Source organism: Salmo trutta, unplaced genomic scaffold (genome assembly GCF_901001165.1).
Source record: "Salmo trutta unplaced genomic scaffold, fSalTru1.1, whole genome shotgun sequence".
Taxonomy (NCBI): Eukaryota; Metazoa; Chordata; class Actinopteri; order Salmoniformes; family Salmonidae; genus Salmo; species Salmo trutta.
Window position 1 is genome coordinate 13,476,631 of NW_021822911.1, and position 16,797 is coordinate 13,493,427.

General features: G+C 40.3%; 1 protein-coding gene across 1 annotated transcript; it reads left to right on the plus strand.

Annotated features, from left to right (window-relative positions):
• Window positions 1-4,495: 4,495 nt before the first annotated feature.
• Window positions 4,496-16,292, plus strand: LOC115186490 (zinc finger protein 135-like; the record flags this gene model as incomplete). Its single annotated transcript, XM_029746111.1, has 2 exons — window positions 4,496-5,161; window positions 15,657-16,292. Coding segments are annotated over 2 exons (1,302 nt in total), but the record flags the coding sequence as incomplete, so codon positions are not given.
• Window positions 16,293-16,797: the final 505 nt, after the last annotated feature.

Sequence of the window (16,797 nt, forward strand, 5' to 3'; positions counted from 1 at the left end):
ATCCAGAGCGACTTACAGTAGTGAATACATACATTTCATGCATTTTTTTTGTACTGGCCCCCCGTGGGAATCAAACCCACAACCCTGGCGTTGCACACACCATGCTGGCGTTGCACACACCATGCTCTACAAACTGAGCCACAGGAACATATTATTTCCTAACCATTCACAATGCTGGCTGAGGTACGAGTAAAACACAACATATTATTCCCTAACCATTCACAATGCTGGCTGAGGTACGAGCAAAAACATGACATATTATTTCCCAACCATTCACAATGCTGGCTGAGGTACGAGTAAAACATGACCTATTATTTCCTAACCATTCACAATGCTGGCTGGGGTACGAGTAAAACATGACATATTATTTCCTAACCATTCACAATGCTGGCTGAGGTACGAGTAAGACATTTTACATTTTAGTCATTTAGCAGACTCTCTTATCCAGAGCAACTTACAGTAGTGAACAGTTCACTTAATTGTCCATTGAAATAAATTTTGACAATTTAATCATTACTACATTAAGGCCTGATTGCTGGAGTGCTGCAGAGATGATTGTCCTTCTGGAAGGTTCTCCCATCTCCACAGAGGAACTCTGGAGCTATGTCAGAGTGACCATAAGGTTCTTGCTCACCTCCCTGACCAAGACCCTTCTCCCACGATTTCTCAGTTTGGCCGGGCGGCCGGCTCTAGGAAGAGTCTTGGTGGTTCCAAACTTCTTCCATTTAAGAATGATGGAGGCCACTGTGTTCTTGGGGACCTTCAATGCTGAAGACATTTTTTGGTACCCTTCCACAGATCTGTGCCTCGACACAATCCTGTCTCAGAGCAATATGGACAATTCCTTTGACCTCATGGCTTGGTTTTTGTTCTGACATGCACTGTCAACTGTGGGACCTTATATAGACAGGTGTGAGCCTTTCCTAATCATGTCCAATCAATTGAATTTACCACAAGTGGACTCCAATCAAGTTGTAGAAACATTTCAAGGAAGATCAATTGAATCAGGATGCATCTGAGCTCAATTTCGAGTCTCATAGCAAAGGGTCTGAATACTTAAGTAAATACATTTGTAAAAATGTTTTTAAAAAATGATTTTGTTTTGTCATTATGGGTTATTGTGATGTCATTATGGGGTATTGATTATTCAATTATAAAATTATTCAACTTTAGAATAAGGCTGTAATGTAACTAAATGTTTAAAAAGTGAAGGGGTCTGAATACTTAATGAATGCACTGTATACCCCTTGCAGTTTTGTACACAGTCATGTGATACGTGGTATAGAAGAGTCCAATCTTAGGAGAGTACATGGGAGGCACTATACTGTGTGTCTGCAGGTGTTTATCTGGTCAAAACCACTGATACAGGAGCCCCTCCACCCTCTGGTGGGATGGATCATGTCAACAGAGAAACCTAGATTCAAATACTTAGATTTGTGTGTTTTGGGTATATGTCGTGAAATTGTTAGATATTACTTATTAGATATTACTGCACTGTCGGAGCTAGAAACACAAGCATTTCACTACACCCACAATAACATCTGCTAAACACATGTATGTGACCAATAAAATGTGATTTTGATTTGAATTAAACGTCCTATTTATCAAAGATGCTTTTGGCTGGAGTCAAAATGACTCCAAAGGATTTGAATTTGTTAAAAGTCCATATTGATACAGAAACACTAAACCATGATTTAGATGTATTAACAACCAGTTGATTGACAAAGTCATGAAAAATTGGAAGAATTGAATAAAATAAATTTTTGGCTATGATAAAAGACATGCCTCTGGGGTCAAAATGATCCATGTCAGAAGTATGGTTCAATGCAAATATGTAGTGGGTGTAAAGTTTGTTTTAAATTCTCTCTCATTAAACACGAATCAATCAACACATGCTTCTCTTTGAACGACTTGATATAATATTAAACTTTTATGAAATAAATGAAAAATAAACGTTTGGTTCCTCAGCTGCGTTGCCCTCCAGTCAGCAGATGGCGATGTGCGTCTTTTAGGTTCAGGCGATGCTGCCAGTGTGACGTATAATCTAGTGGACGGGACGCTCCTTCAACAACAACAGCTAGTCAGACACCTCGGTAGCTTTCTAGCAAACATAGCTACAACATTCACGCTCTTTACACTGGTTTGGTGTATATTAGTCGCTGTGTATTAAACACACTTCTGTCGTATGTACTTGTTGGCCCATTTAATTATATATTTACGTTGTTTGTCAGCTAGCTGGTTTGCTAAGTTAGCTTAGAACTAGGCTAGTCGCTAATGCTAGCTAGCTAACATCCCCGACCATGAGTTCACTAAGTTTCTCTCCTCCTGTTAAAGAAGTGGAGGTCTGCTGGACGGAGAAAGAGGCTCTCGTCAAAGAGGAGGAGGAAGAGAAGGATGTTACAATACAAAAACAAGTAAAGGGTGAGGATGTTACTGTGAAAGAAGAAGAAGAGAAAGACGTTTCAGTGAAAGAAGAGGAAGACGCGTTCAGAGTGAAAGAGGAGGAGGATGTTACTGTGAAAGAGGAAGAGGAGGATGCAGTTTTTGGAGTGAAAGAGGAGGAGGGGGAGATGACTGTCACATTGGATGAAGAAGAGGAGGTTGGAGATCTGTTTAACACCAGTAAGTACCGTCTCTGCAGTCGTTGAACCAATATGCAGTAAAGGGGTTCTACACTTTAATGTTGTTCTGTAGGAATGGCTGAAGCTTCACTGTAACGTGTAGAACATCAAGAGTGGACCATCAACAACACGTTAACAATTGATCAAATGCATCCAATGACAATGCCTGAAATACTGTAGTCCTCAATATCTCCTATTAGATTAGCCCAATATGTTCTCTTAAAGGGGCAATCAGCAGTTGTTACATCCATTTTGGGACTTATACATTAATGATATGTACCCATCTGTTTCTTTAAGAATTCACTTTTAAATGCCTCGTGAGCTTAGTTCAACTGTTGTACCCCATCAGATCCCAAAATATAAGCTTTTTTTTACTCCAATGTTTGTCAGTGAATATAAACAAACACTGTATATCCTCAAAACATGGTTAAAACTATAATGTTGATATCATGGCTGGTTACATTTCTCCAGCCCCATCCCTCAGCTTTTTACCGAAACGGGCAGGGAGTACGCTTTGTTATTGTTTCTACTGCTGATTGCTGCCCCGTTACTCCTCAAGGTCCAAGGACTGTATGTTATTTTCAGAGGTAGACTGGCTCTGGCAGCTAAAATAGTCAAATATTCCATCTAAATGTGAATCGATTCTCAATTGCGATACGTTTCTAGAAACATAAATTGCTGTACTTTCATATCAATTCAGAATAATTTCACACAATACTTAAATATCACATCAAAATAATTTCAAATAATACTTTCATATTACATCAAAATAGGTAACCAGTCGCGATGCCTACATCCATAACTAGTGGTTTCCTCATTAGCAGATATACTACATCCATAACTAGTGGTTTCCTCATTACCAGATATACTACATCCATAACTAGTGGTTTCCTCAATACCAGTTTTACTACATCCATAACTAGTGGTTTCCTCATTACCAGATATACTACATCCATAACTAGTGGTTTCCTCATTACCAGATATACTACATCCATAACTAGTGGTTCCCTCATTACCAGATATACTACATCCATAACTAGTGGTTTCCTCATTAGCAGGGAGGAGTTTCTGCAACCAATTCAGTAGGCAAGTCAGTTAAGAACAAATTCTTCATTTCAATGATGGCCTAGCAACGGTGTTCAGGGGCAGAATGACAGATTTTTACCTTGTCGGCTCGGGGATTCGATCTTCCAAACTTCCGGTTACTAGTCCAACGCTCTAACCACTAGGCTACCTGCCGCCCCTGGATCAGCCTCATTAGCAGGGAGGAGTTTCTGCAATGAAATTGTGTGCGCATCGCCCTCGCACCGCAATTTTAGCAAATACAGAAAGGGGCCTATATTGGAGACCAATAGTTGTCTGGCACACTGCTTAGAATTTCAACAACTTTAATAACTTATTTCTAGTTACCACTAATGGGTATCTCTGGGCATCACCTTTTACCTCAAATAAACAGTGGATTTCTGCTGTTGTTGGCCTTTAATCATCTGTCTGACTTTGTGATTCACACAGGAGAGAGACGGGACTATCGTGGATCCTCTGGGGATCCTCAACAACATCATGATGCTGACGAGGCAGAGAAGAGTCTCTCCAGATCAGAACTCCTCAAGAAACACCAGCATAGAGCCACAGGGAAGAAATCTCACTGCTGCTCTGACTGTGGGAAGAGATTCAGCTCTTCAGTAGACCTTCAAATACATAACATAATTCACACAGGAGAGAAATCTTTTGGCTGTGATCACTGTGGGAAGAGTTTTACTCAGCTAAGCAGCCTGATAGTACACCAGCGGACACACACAGGAGAGAAAGCTTTTAACTGTGATCAATGTGGGAAGAGTTTTATTCGGCTACAAACCCTGAAATCACATCAGAGAATACACACAGGAGAAAAACCATATAGCTGTAATCAATGTGGGAAGAGTTTTACTCAGCTAAACACCCTGATAGTACACCAGCGGACACACACAGGAGAGAAAGCTTTTAACTGTGATCAATGTGGCAAGAGTTTTGCTACATCTAGCCAGCTGACTTTACACCAGAGAACACACACAGGAGAGAAACCTTATAACTGTAGTCAATGTGGGAAGAGTTTTACTACATCTAGCCAGCTGACTTTACACCAGAGAACACACACAGGAGAGAAATCTCATAGCTGTCATCAATGTGGGAAGAGTTTTGGTACATCCGGATGTCTGACAACACACCAGAGAACACACACAGGAGAGAAACCTTATAACTGTAGTCAATGTGGGAAGAGTTTTACTACATCTAGCCAGCTGACTTTACACCAGAGAACACACACAGGAGAGAAACCTTACAGCTGTGATCAATGTGGGAAGAGTTTTGCTTCATCTAGCAGTCTGACAGTACACCAGAGAACACACACAGGAGAGAAACCTTATAGCTGTAATCAATGTGGGAAGAGTTTTGCTTCATCTAGCGGTCTGACAGTACACCAGAGAACACACACAGGAGTGAGACCTTATAGCTGTGATCAATGTGGGAAGAGTTTTATTCAATCTGGCAATCTGACAGTACACCAGAGAACACACACAGGAGAGAAACCTCTTAGCTGTGACCAGAGATAATCTGATAAAAGATCTCTGATCAAATATTAGACAATACATACATGAAGGAGTTGTTTCATGATATCAATGAAATGTCACAATATAGAATGTTTTAACATTGTAGTAGGAGTAATTTAATGATTTTAATGATAATATTGCAGGTGTTTCCTCTTGAAAACAGATGGTCAAAGTTTTGCGTTTAGCCAGTGAGTTGCCATGGATCACCAACTATTTTGACTGCACGTTTTTCCGTATTGGAGATGAGTTTTGTTTGGGCTCGTTCCAAGGGGACGCGAGTTCTAGAAGCTAGTGGGATTTAGGAAGACGAGAGTTCTAGAATTGTGGGGGAAAAATATTTTTTCTTGTTTTTAATTGTTGACATCCAGTAGACACCATGTTTATATTGGTGAAGGTGAAGCATTGTAGTTGATTATAATGTGAAATGGAAGTTGTTTTCTGTTGGTGGTAAGCATTCTCTTAAGGGGGAAGGTATTACATTCTTTGGTTTTTCCATTCATGTTTTGAGGTTTGGATTTTAGCACGTCTAGCTCGTTAGCGCGTCTAGCTCGTTAGCACGTCGTCTAGCTCGTTAGCACGTCGTCTAGCTCGTTAGCACGTCGTCTAGTTCGTTAGCACGTCGTCTAGCTCGTTAGCACGTCGTCTAGCTCGTTAGCCCGTCTAGCTCGTTAGCCCGTCTAGCTCGTTAGCACGTAGGACGCACTGATTGGTGTCACCTCGTTAGTCAGTATGTGTTACACCTGTGCTGGCTTGTCCATCTCGTTAGTAGGAAGGTGTTTCACCTGAGCTGGTCCGGTTTTTAGTTGTGGTTGTTGTCAGTGACTCTTTGTTAGTTCCCTCTTCTATGTAAGGGCCATTTCTGGTTTTCTTGTTTTCTTGATGGGGAAGGTAACAAACAAGCTTATATTATGGGTTGGATATTGCATCCTATTGTTAATATTTTAATCAATGGCATTTGCTTAGGGTGTTCATTAGTCTTTCAGTTGTTAGTCTTCTGTTTGTTGTGATTTTCATTAGAATGCTCAGTAGTCTAAGTTATTGTGTTTTATCCTCTTGTGTTTGAGTACTAAATATTTTCATAGTTTTTTTCTGTGAAGCCATTGTGTTGCATCCATGTCTGAAATGTGCTGTATAAATAAAGCTTGATTTGATTTGAACATATTGTAAAACAAATGAACCCAATGACTGACCAACACTCTTGCATAACCAATGAACAAATGTGTGCAAAAGCAACACATATCTAGGTCCATCTGGTAAACACCACCCCCGGCTCTACCAGGGGCTTGAGGTGTTCTCCCACAGCTCTGCTTATGTCATGTTCTGTGGCCTTGCTGTTCCATTTATTGACTGCCCCTGCAACACAGAAACACATTTAGTCATATTATATAAAACACTCAAAGTAATGGATATGGAGCATCTCTGGCCTCAGTTACACCTGGCACCTAAATGTGACTTGTCATCCGATCACTCCAAGCTTCATTAGGTTCAGATCTACCAGGATGGGCCTTTGACATAGTCTGGATGCAGTCAGGCCACTGAATATGCATAAGCAATGTAAAGAGATGGGGTGAATGAGGTGAAAAGTACATTTGACACAAATGACCTTCATAATATCAAATAAGAAATGTGTGTGTCTGAGGGGAAATTAACTTTCATACAGCCAAAAGGGGTGAGAAATTACACCAATATCAGTGGACAATTTGCACTAATGTAAATAAACATGGATGATGGAACATATTCCCTTTAGCTGACGTGATGAACCACTAAGGGGACATAAATATTTACCATCTAAACCATGTGTGACCTCTCACCTCTCTGGCTGTAGAAGTGTTCTTCCTAACCAGTCCCTCAACAGCTCTCTGACTGAGCTCCACCCTCACTGGGTCTTCAGAGGAGAGGAAGGCTGAGGAGGGATGGAAGGATGAATGGATCAGTCAGTCAATAAAGTGTAGAGCTGCTGTCTATGCTGTCTGACAAAATCACTATTTTAGTAGTTTATTAAAGTAAATTAGGCTTTATGACTGCTGAATACCAACTGTCAATCACTTAGATCATGTATTTTCAGGTAGAGATACATCCTTGGGACGTCCCTAGCCCGTTGAAGTTGACATTTAAAATGGTTAAGGTTAGGGGTTAAGGTTAGGGTTTAGGGTAGGGATGTCCCAAGGATTCCAGATTGCATTGACCATCGTGTATTATTCTGTCTCTTTTACATAGCAGGTGTAAAATAAACACAGACAAGACAAGTAGGCACGCAGTGCATTATGGTCATTGTAGTTTAAAATAGCATCTAATTATGCCAATCTGTACGTGGGGTTGTTAGAGAAGAATGTGATTGTCAGCCCTAACAATCCATTCTAGCAGCTCATCAGGCTCTGTAAAAGTCTTCATTGATGACGTGTTCCATCTATTCCAGGGGACAGCAGAGGAACTTCATCGATTCCACTCCTTCATCAATACAAGCAGTGAACATCTGAAATTCACCCTCACCTTTGATGCGCATGAAACAAGTTACCCGATGGTTGGATGATACTGTTCTCGTCAATCATCTTAAAAACTTAAACTGAAAATCAACCAATCCTCCATTGTTAACGCAGTGGAAATGTCAAATGCTTTATTATCTACACATGTAAAGTGGGTGACGGAGAGAAATAAAATGGTTAGGTTATGGTAAAGTTTATAAAATATCAAATAAAGTATTTTTCCCAAAAATTGTTTTAAGTCCCAATGCAAAGTTACACCTCACTGTTCTATTTTTGGAGTTATTACATAAAACCAATCAGAATTCAGAAGAATGATAAAGGCAGGTGTTATGTAATATGGAAGACCGGTCTATTCCCTGTGATGTAAACAACAACAGAAAGAACTTCAAATGTAGAACTTCAAATTAAACCAATCGTTTCCACTCATGACTTGAGTGATTAAAGTAAACCAACGTTTTGGAAATACATAACGCCATCTAATCAAAGAATGTTAGCTATATGCAGTTATCTTAGCCAGCCAGCTAACATTACCTATTTGGCCAACGAGCTATGGTCAGCGAGCTGGAGCCTAACTAATGGAGACCAGTTAGAACCCAACTAAAACCCAACTAAAACATGACTGCAGATCAGAAGAGACATACAGAATGATGGCAGGGAAAATCACAGCATCAAAAATAGATAGATTCCATGATGGGGAAACAAAGCTTCCTGAAGCATCGACGCTTTCCAGCCGATTGTCTCAAAAATAGGTTCATTACTCAAGGCTTTGAGCAACACAGAATTTAGAACAGCCAAATTATTATAGATGACGTCCCACACCGTAGCAGCATAGCCTTTATGTCATTATTATAGATGACATCCCACACCGTAGCAGCATAGCCTTTATGCCATTATTATAGATGACATCCCACACCGTAGCAGCATAGCCTTTATGTCATTATTATAGATGACATCCCACACCGTAGCAGCATAGCCTTTATGTCATTATTATAGATGACATCCCACACCGTAGCAGCATAGCCTTTATGTCATTATTATAGATGACATCCCACACCGTAGCAGCATAGCCTTTATGTCATTATTATAGATGACATCCCACACCGTAGCAGCATAGCCTTTATGTCATTATTATAGATGACATCCCACACCGTAGCAGCATAGCCTTTATGTCATTATTATAGATGACGTCCCACACCGTAGCAGCATAGCCTTTATGTCATTATTATAGATGACATCCCACACCGTAGCAGCATAGCCTTTATGTCATTATTATAGATGACGTCCCACACCGTAGCAGCATAGCCTTTATGTCATTATTATAGATGACATCCCACACCGTAGCAGCATAGCCTTTATGTCATTATTATAGATGACATCCCACACCGTAGCAGCATAGCCTTTATGTCATTATTATAGATGACGTCCCACACCGTAGCAGCATAGCCTTTATGTCATTATTATAGATGACATCCCACACCGTAGCAGCATAGCCTTTATGTCATTATTATAGATGACATCCCACACCGTAGCAGCATAGCCTTTATGTCATTATTATAGATGACATCCACACCGTAGCAGCATAGCCTTTATGTCATTATTATAGATGACGTCCCACACCGTAGCAGCATAGCCTTTATGTCATTATTATAGATGACATCCCACACCGTAGCAGCATAGCCTTTATGTCATTATTATAGATGACATCCAACACCGTAGCAGCATAGCCTTTATGTCATTATTATAGATGACGTCCCACACCGTAGCAGCATAGCCTTTATGTCATTATTATAGATGACGTCCCACACCGTAGCAGCATAGCCTTTATGTCATTATTATAGATGACGTCCCACACCGTAGCAGCATAGCCTTTATGTCATTATTATAGATGACATCCCACACCGTAGCAGCATAGCCTTTATGTCATTATTATAGATGACATCCCACACCGTAGCACGTAGCAGCATAGCCTTTATGGCATTATTATAGATGACGTCCCACACCATAGCAGCATAGCCTTTATGTCATCAACTAAACCACGGGCCGTGTTCGAGAGCATAAAATCCATGCTGCATTGTGGGTAAATGGTGACTGGCTGACTGATTTATAAATAATAATGAGTAGTTATTTATGATGTAAGGTGATTTGTAGATCAGTCAGTCGGCAGTCGCCTGCAGTGTCGAACAAGCCCAATACCAAACCAATCAGGTGGTTGTTTGATGAAATGAAGCTTCAGACGCCATTGATGACGTGCTGCTGATAAAGTGATACAGGCATCGGTACACTGCTTTGAGGTTTACTGCTTAGCGATTTGGACGCAGGCCTCGTAGCTCCGGTATCAAAAGTAACATCCCTACTGACAACAAGGCACCAGAGTCCACCGTGCTAATGCGTTCCCACTAGATATCACAACCACACAGTATATGAAAGCATGAGGTGTGGCTGACGTTTACAAGCTGGAGCTAGATACCGAGCTAGCATACAAACTCTGTAGCACATAGTGCATTGTGGGTAGTTTAGAAGATATCTGGAAATAAGTTTAAGAAATATGTAACAACGCAAAAACATAACTGTTTGTACTTATAGGTAACCAGATTGTGACTACAACTAAGTTACTAAGTCTTTAACCACACTGTGTTGTTACACGGGTGAGTAAAAACGAACGCTTCCTACCCTTTAACTTTTTGTCTGAAAATAAAATATACATTTTAATCAACTGCGTTACCCACTCCAGTCAGCAGATGGCGGTGTGGGAATTTAGCGCAATGCTGTTGGTGTGACGTATAATGTAGTGGACGGAACTCTTCTTTCAACAGCAGTAACAGTTCGTCAGCCGCCTCGGTAGCTTGCTAGACAAAATAGCCGAAACAATAAAGCTCTTTAGACGCTTTAGTGTATATTAGCCACTGTGTTTTAAACCCACGTCTGTCGTCTAGTTAGTTATCCGATTTAATTTCATATTTACGGTGTTGTTGTTATTATTCAGCTAGCGGGCTGGTTAAGTTAGCATTAGCCTAGCTAGCTAACATCTCCGACCATGCGGTCACTGAGCTACTGTCCTGCTAAAGAAGATGACTTCACAGTAAAACAAGAAGTAGACGGTGAGGCCGTTACTGTGAAAGAAGAAAAAGACGCGTTCAGAGTGAAAGAGGAGGAGGATGTTACAGTAAAACAAGAAGTAGAGGGTGAGGCCGTTACTGTGAAAGAAGAAAAAGACGCGTTCAAAGTGAAAGAGGAGGAGGATGTTACAGTAAAAGAAGAGGAGGATGCAGTTTATGGAGTGAAAGAGGAAGAGGGGGAGATGACTGTTACATTAATAAAGGAGGAGAAAGAGGTGGAAGAAGAGGAGGTAACTGGACATCTGGGCCCGGTTTCACAAACGCATCTTAAGGCGTCCAATGGTTCTAACGGTGAACTTAGCCAAAAGATGGTTTTGAGAAACCGTTCCCTGATTAACACTAGTAAGTACTGTCTTAAATACAGAGGCACAAACTCTGCAGTTGTTGATCTGATGTTTGGTGTTAAAGCGGAAATATGCAATAGCTACATCCATATTGTGACTTTTAAATTATTTATTTATAGCCATTGATTCTTGAAGAATATAACACATGCATCATGAGCTTAGTTCAACTGTTGTACCCCATCAGAATATAAGCTTTTTTTACTCCAATGTTTAGAAACAATGTAAACCAACACTGTATAGCCTCAACATGGTTAAAACTATAATGTTGATATCATGGATGGTCAGTCCTTGCATCCATAGGTCTGTCTATGAATTTGAGAGTAGTTACATTTCTCCATCATCATCATCATCTTATTACCAAACAGTGGTGGAATTACAGCTTTGTTATTGTTTCAACTGCAGATGGACAGATTGTTGTGTGGCTTTTTTTAAATCAAGGATTTAAAAAGAAACAAAATGGCAGCCCAGAGACCTAAGCTGTGTTAGAATACTCATACTAACCGTACTATTTGTGATATTAATTGAGTATGTAGTATGCTTATTGGTCATAGTATGATGTAGTTAGTATGCCAAAAGTATACGAGCAGGGGCCACTATTTCCGTGCTTTTAGGGCCCATAATGCAATTCTTCATAAACCAGGTAGGCCAGTTGAGAACAAGTTCTCATTTACAACTGCGACCTGGGTGTGGCTTTTCAGATTTGAAGAAAATGGAGGAAAATATTCAGCCGAAGTCCAACGAGAGCCGATACAAATTCTTTGCTTTAACTAATTATGACAAATGTTAAGAAAATGTTAAGCAATGTAATAAAGTAGTGACTTTTCAAATAAGTTACCTTACATGTTATTCTGGCTGACAATTTGTTAGCATGTTATTACAGCAGTATGTATCGGTATGTTATCTAGCTACCTAACGTTAGTTGGCTACTTATACGTCACACTTGCCAGTATATGAACTATATTCTATCTAACTAACTACCCAACGTTTATTGACTTGATTATTCCCGTCATTCTTAGCTTTGCTAAATGGTATAGTCGTAGTGCTTTCTCAATGGACATTCGGGTGCTTTCATCGAGTGAATTTATCTACTCTGATTTCAGAGCATCTCGTCTGAGTACCAGAGAGCAGTGTTTAACTATCCCTGTAAACACGCTGGAGGATTCAGTATCCATTGAAGAGCTTGAACGATTCATTGACGAGAGATACTTACGAACTCAAAGAAACATGTTGCTGGTTTCAGAGGATTCCAGCATCATTGTTGTTAAGGACAACCAACCCAATCAACAAAACAAAACCAAGTTGGCCAATAGGTATCAGCGATGGAACCAAACCATCCCCTAGTAAGAGGGCAAGTGGGGAGAGGTTTACTGATATGGATGTTGAACACGGAGCTGGAAGGTACTGTAGACTCTATTAATAGCAAGGTGGAGGTGGTACAAAGGGATGCAAGGTGCTGTAGACTCTATTCATGGCAAGGTGGAGGTGGTACAAAGGGATGCAAGGTGCTGTAGACTCTATTCATGGAAAGGTGGAGGTGGTGCGAAGGGATGAAAGGTACTGTAGACTCTATTCATAGCAAGGTGGAGGTGGTGCAAAGGGATGAAAGGTGCTGTAGACTCTATTCATGGCAAGGTGGAGGTGGTACAAAGGGATGAAAGGTGCTGTAGACTCTATTCATGGCAAGGTGGAGGTGGTGCAAAGGGATGAAAGGTACTGTAGACTATTCATAGCAAGGTGGAGGTGGTGCAAAGGGAGAACAAACAACTTAACAACTTGGTAGACAGATATTCAGTAAATACTAGGAATAGATTGGTAGCGAGGTTGCATAGCAACAGCATCAACTTCTGGTAGACAGGCGTAGTGCTAGTACGCTCAACTGAAAGGATCCAGTTTGTTTACAGTTTACTAACATGAACTAATAGTATAGATGGATTGGTAGACAGGCGTAGTGCTAGTACGCTCAACTGAAAGGATCCAGTTTGTTTACAGTTTACTAACATGAACTAATAGTATAGATGGATTGGTAGACAGGCGTAGTGCTAGTACGCTCAACTGAAAGGATCCAGTTTGTTTACAGTTTACTAACATGAACTAATAGTATAGATGGATTGGTAGACAGGCGTAGTGCTAGTACGCTCAACTGAAAGGATACAGTTTGTTTACAGTTTATAAACATGAACTAATAGTATAGATGGATTGGGTCTTTGGTCGGATCAAACGTCTTGTCTGCCTGAGTGTGATGTGTACGATGTCTGCCCACTCTCAACCTAGCCTTGGGGATGGGCGGTAAACCGTATTTTACTATATACCAGTATTGATGCACGAACCGGTTTGGGTTTTTACTTTACCTTCTATAAGGGTATTTCAATGTTTGGTTTGTTAAATGTGATGCGCAATTCCGTCATGTTCCTTTATTCGGGACATTTAGAATGTCAACCCATCACAGAGTAGCCTAGTGGGATTATTCACAAAATTATCTGGTGATCAGGTTATGAAATGTCATGACAAAGACATTTTAGTTTCCATGTTTCACCTGAAATATTAAACGATTTATAGTCCAAGGTCTATGTTGTTGTTAGGTGAAGTTATGGGTCCTACAGTAGGTCTATGTTGTTGTTAGGTGAAGTTATGGGTCCTACAGTAGGTCTATGTTGTTGTTTGGTGAAGTTATGGGTCCTACAGTAGGTCTATGTTGTTGTTAGGTGAAGTTATGGGGCCTACAGTAGGTCTATGTTGTTGTTAGGTGAAGTTATGGGTCCTACAGTAGGTCTATGTTGTTGTTAGGTTAAGTTATGTGTCCTACAGGTCTGTATTATTGTATGTGTTTAACACTTTGTGTACAAACCCTCATTGTCAGGCTGATGGCAAAGCTAGCCAAAGAGCGTTTTACTGGTTGAAGTGTTTTTTAAGTATAAAGCAATTGATTTGTGACAATAACACAAACATATTAACCAGGACATTCAAACGAGCCTTACAATTCTAATCCAAAAGTAATGTGAAATGCACTCATAAGCAACCTCGAAATGGAGGCTATTTTTGCTGTCAGCCTATGAGAACTCCCCTGAGTTTTCCCCCACGGTGGTGAATTAGTGAATAGACACAGAGCTTAATGTGAGTTTCCTTGAGTAGCACTCCTGATCTTGCACTGATGGTGCGCTGTAATATTCAGAATACATTGTGAAAAACTAAAATCTTTGCTCACCATTTTTGCTCCAGGCAGATATACTACATCCATAACTAGTGGTTTCCTCATTACCAGATATACTACATCCATAACTAGTGGTTTCCTCATTACCAGATATACTACATCCATAACTAGTGGTTTCCTCATTACCAGATACACTACATCCATAACTAGTGGTTTCCTCATTACCAGATATACTACATCCATAACTAGTGGTTTCCTCATTACCAGATATACTACATCCATAACTAGTGGTTTCCTCATTACCAGGTATACTACATCCATAACTAGTGGTTTCCTCATTACCAGATATACTACATCCATAACTAGTGGTTTCCTCATTACCAGATATACTACATCCATAACTAGTGGTTTCATCATTACCAGATATACTACATCCATAACTAGTGGTGACCTCATTATCAGATATACATGTAACGCTCGTCGTTGAAGGGGGACCAAAATGCAGCGGGTAAAGTGCTCATCCTCTTATTTATTAAAGAAAACACTTAAACAATACAAAACAAACGACGAAAACAGTCCAGTAAGGTGCATAGACTATACTAGAAACAACCACCCACAAAACCCAGTAAAAACAAACACAACTAAATATGGCCTCCAATTAGAAACAACAACAACCAGCTGTCTCTAATTGGAGGTCATTGACAAAACTCACATAGAACTAGAAAAGCTAGATAAACATAGAAATAAGAAAACTAGAACCTAAACCCACAATACCCATCCACACAAAACAAACACCCCCTGCCACGCCCTGACCAACTACAATGACAAATAACCCCTTTTACTGGCCAGGACGTGACACTACATCCATAACTAGTGGTTTCCTCATTACCAGATATACTACATCCATAACTAGTGGTTTCCTCATTACCAGATATACTACATCCATAACTAGTGGTTTCCTCATTAGCTTGGAGATTGCAATCAAATTGTGTGTGCGTCGCCCTCGTGCCGCAATTCTAGCAAACACAGAAAGGGGCCTATATTGTAGACCAAAAGTCGTCTGGCACACTGCTTAGGGGTTCAGTAACTGTAATATGTGAAAACAAGACAAAATATAACTATTGTTGCTCACTTGACTGTCTTAAGACAAGTGTCAAATTCCCAGACATCATTTGTTGTATAACTTCATGGGTACGCTCTGGGCATCACCTTTTACCTCATATAAACAATGGATTTCTTCTGTTGTGGGACTTTAACCATCTCTCTGACTTTGTCGTTCACACAGGAGAGAGACGTGACTATTGTGGGTCCTCTGGGGAGCCTCAACAACATCATGATGCTGACGAGGCAGAGAAAAGTCTCTCCAGATCAGAACATCTCAAGAAACACCAGCGAGAACACACAGGAAAGAAACCTCACCACTGTTTTGAGTGTGGGAAGAGTTACTTAAGATCAAATTCACTGAAAGTACACCTGAGAATACACACTGGAGAGAAACCGCACTGCTGCTCTGACTGTGGGAAGAGATTCACCTCTTCAGTAGACCTTACAATACATCAGAGAATTCACACTGGAGAGAAACCTTGTGGCTGTGATCAATGTGGGAAAAGTTTTACTCAGCCAAGCAACCTGAAATCACACCAGAGAATACACACAGGAGAGAAACCATATAGCTGTAATCAATGTGGGAAGAGTTTTATTCAGTCAAGCAGCCTGATAGTACACCGGAGAACACACACAGGAGAGAAGTTGTATAGCTGTAATCAGTGTGGGAAGAGTTTCACTCAGTCAAGCAGCCTGATAGTGCACCAGAGAACACACACAGGAGAGAAGCCATATAGCTGTACTCAATGTGGGAAGAGTTTTGTTACATCTGGCTGTCTGAAGACACACCAGAGAACACACACAGGAGAGAAACCTTATTGTTGTGATCAATGTGGGAAGAGTTTTACTCAGCCAAACAGCCTGATAGTACATCTGAGAACACACACTGGAGAGAAATCTTATAGCTGTGATCAATGTGACAAGAGATTCTCCGATAAAAGATTTCTGATCAAACATCAGAAAACACATGAAGGAGTTGTTTCATGATATCAATGATATGTCACAATGTAGAATGTTTTAACATTGTAGAAGGAGTATTTTAATGATGTCACAATGTAGAATGTTTTAACATTGTAGAAGGAGTATTTTAATGATGTCACAATGTAGAACCCTAAACGTTTGTCCCCTGTTCTATTGATTTCAACATGATATGGATATTATCCTCAGGGGGAAAATCCAGGCTCTGAAATGGAAGAGTACTATTTATGAGATTTAACAAAAAGTGTTGTTTAAGACTTACCACGTTGGCAAAATCAAAATGTAACACTTCAAAATGTAGCTAGCTGTCTTCTTCAGGTTTTCCTCTAACCAGTGAGGTAAAAGATATCTCCCTTTTCCATGTGTTTTTTTAGTTGTGTTAGTTTCAACATCACATACAACCTGATTTCCCCCCTAA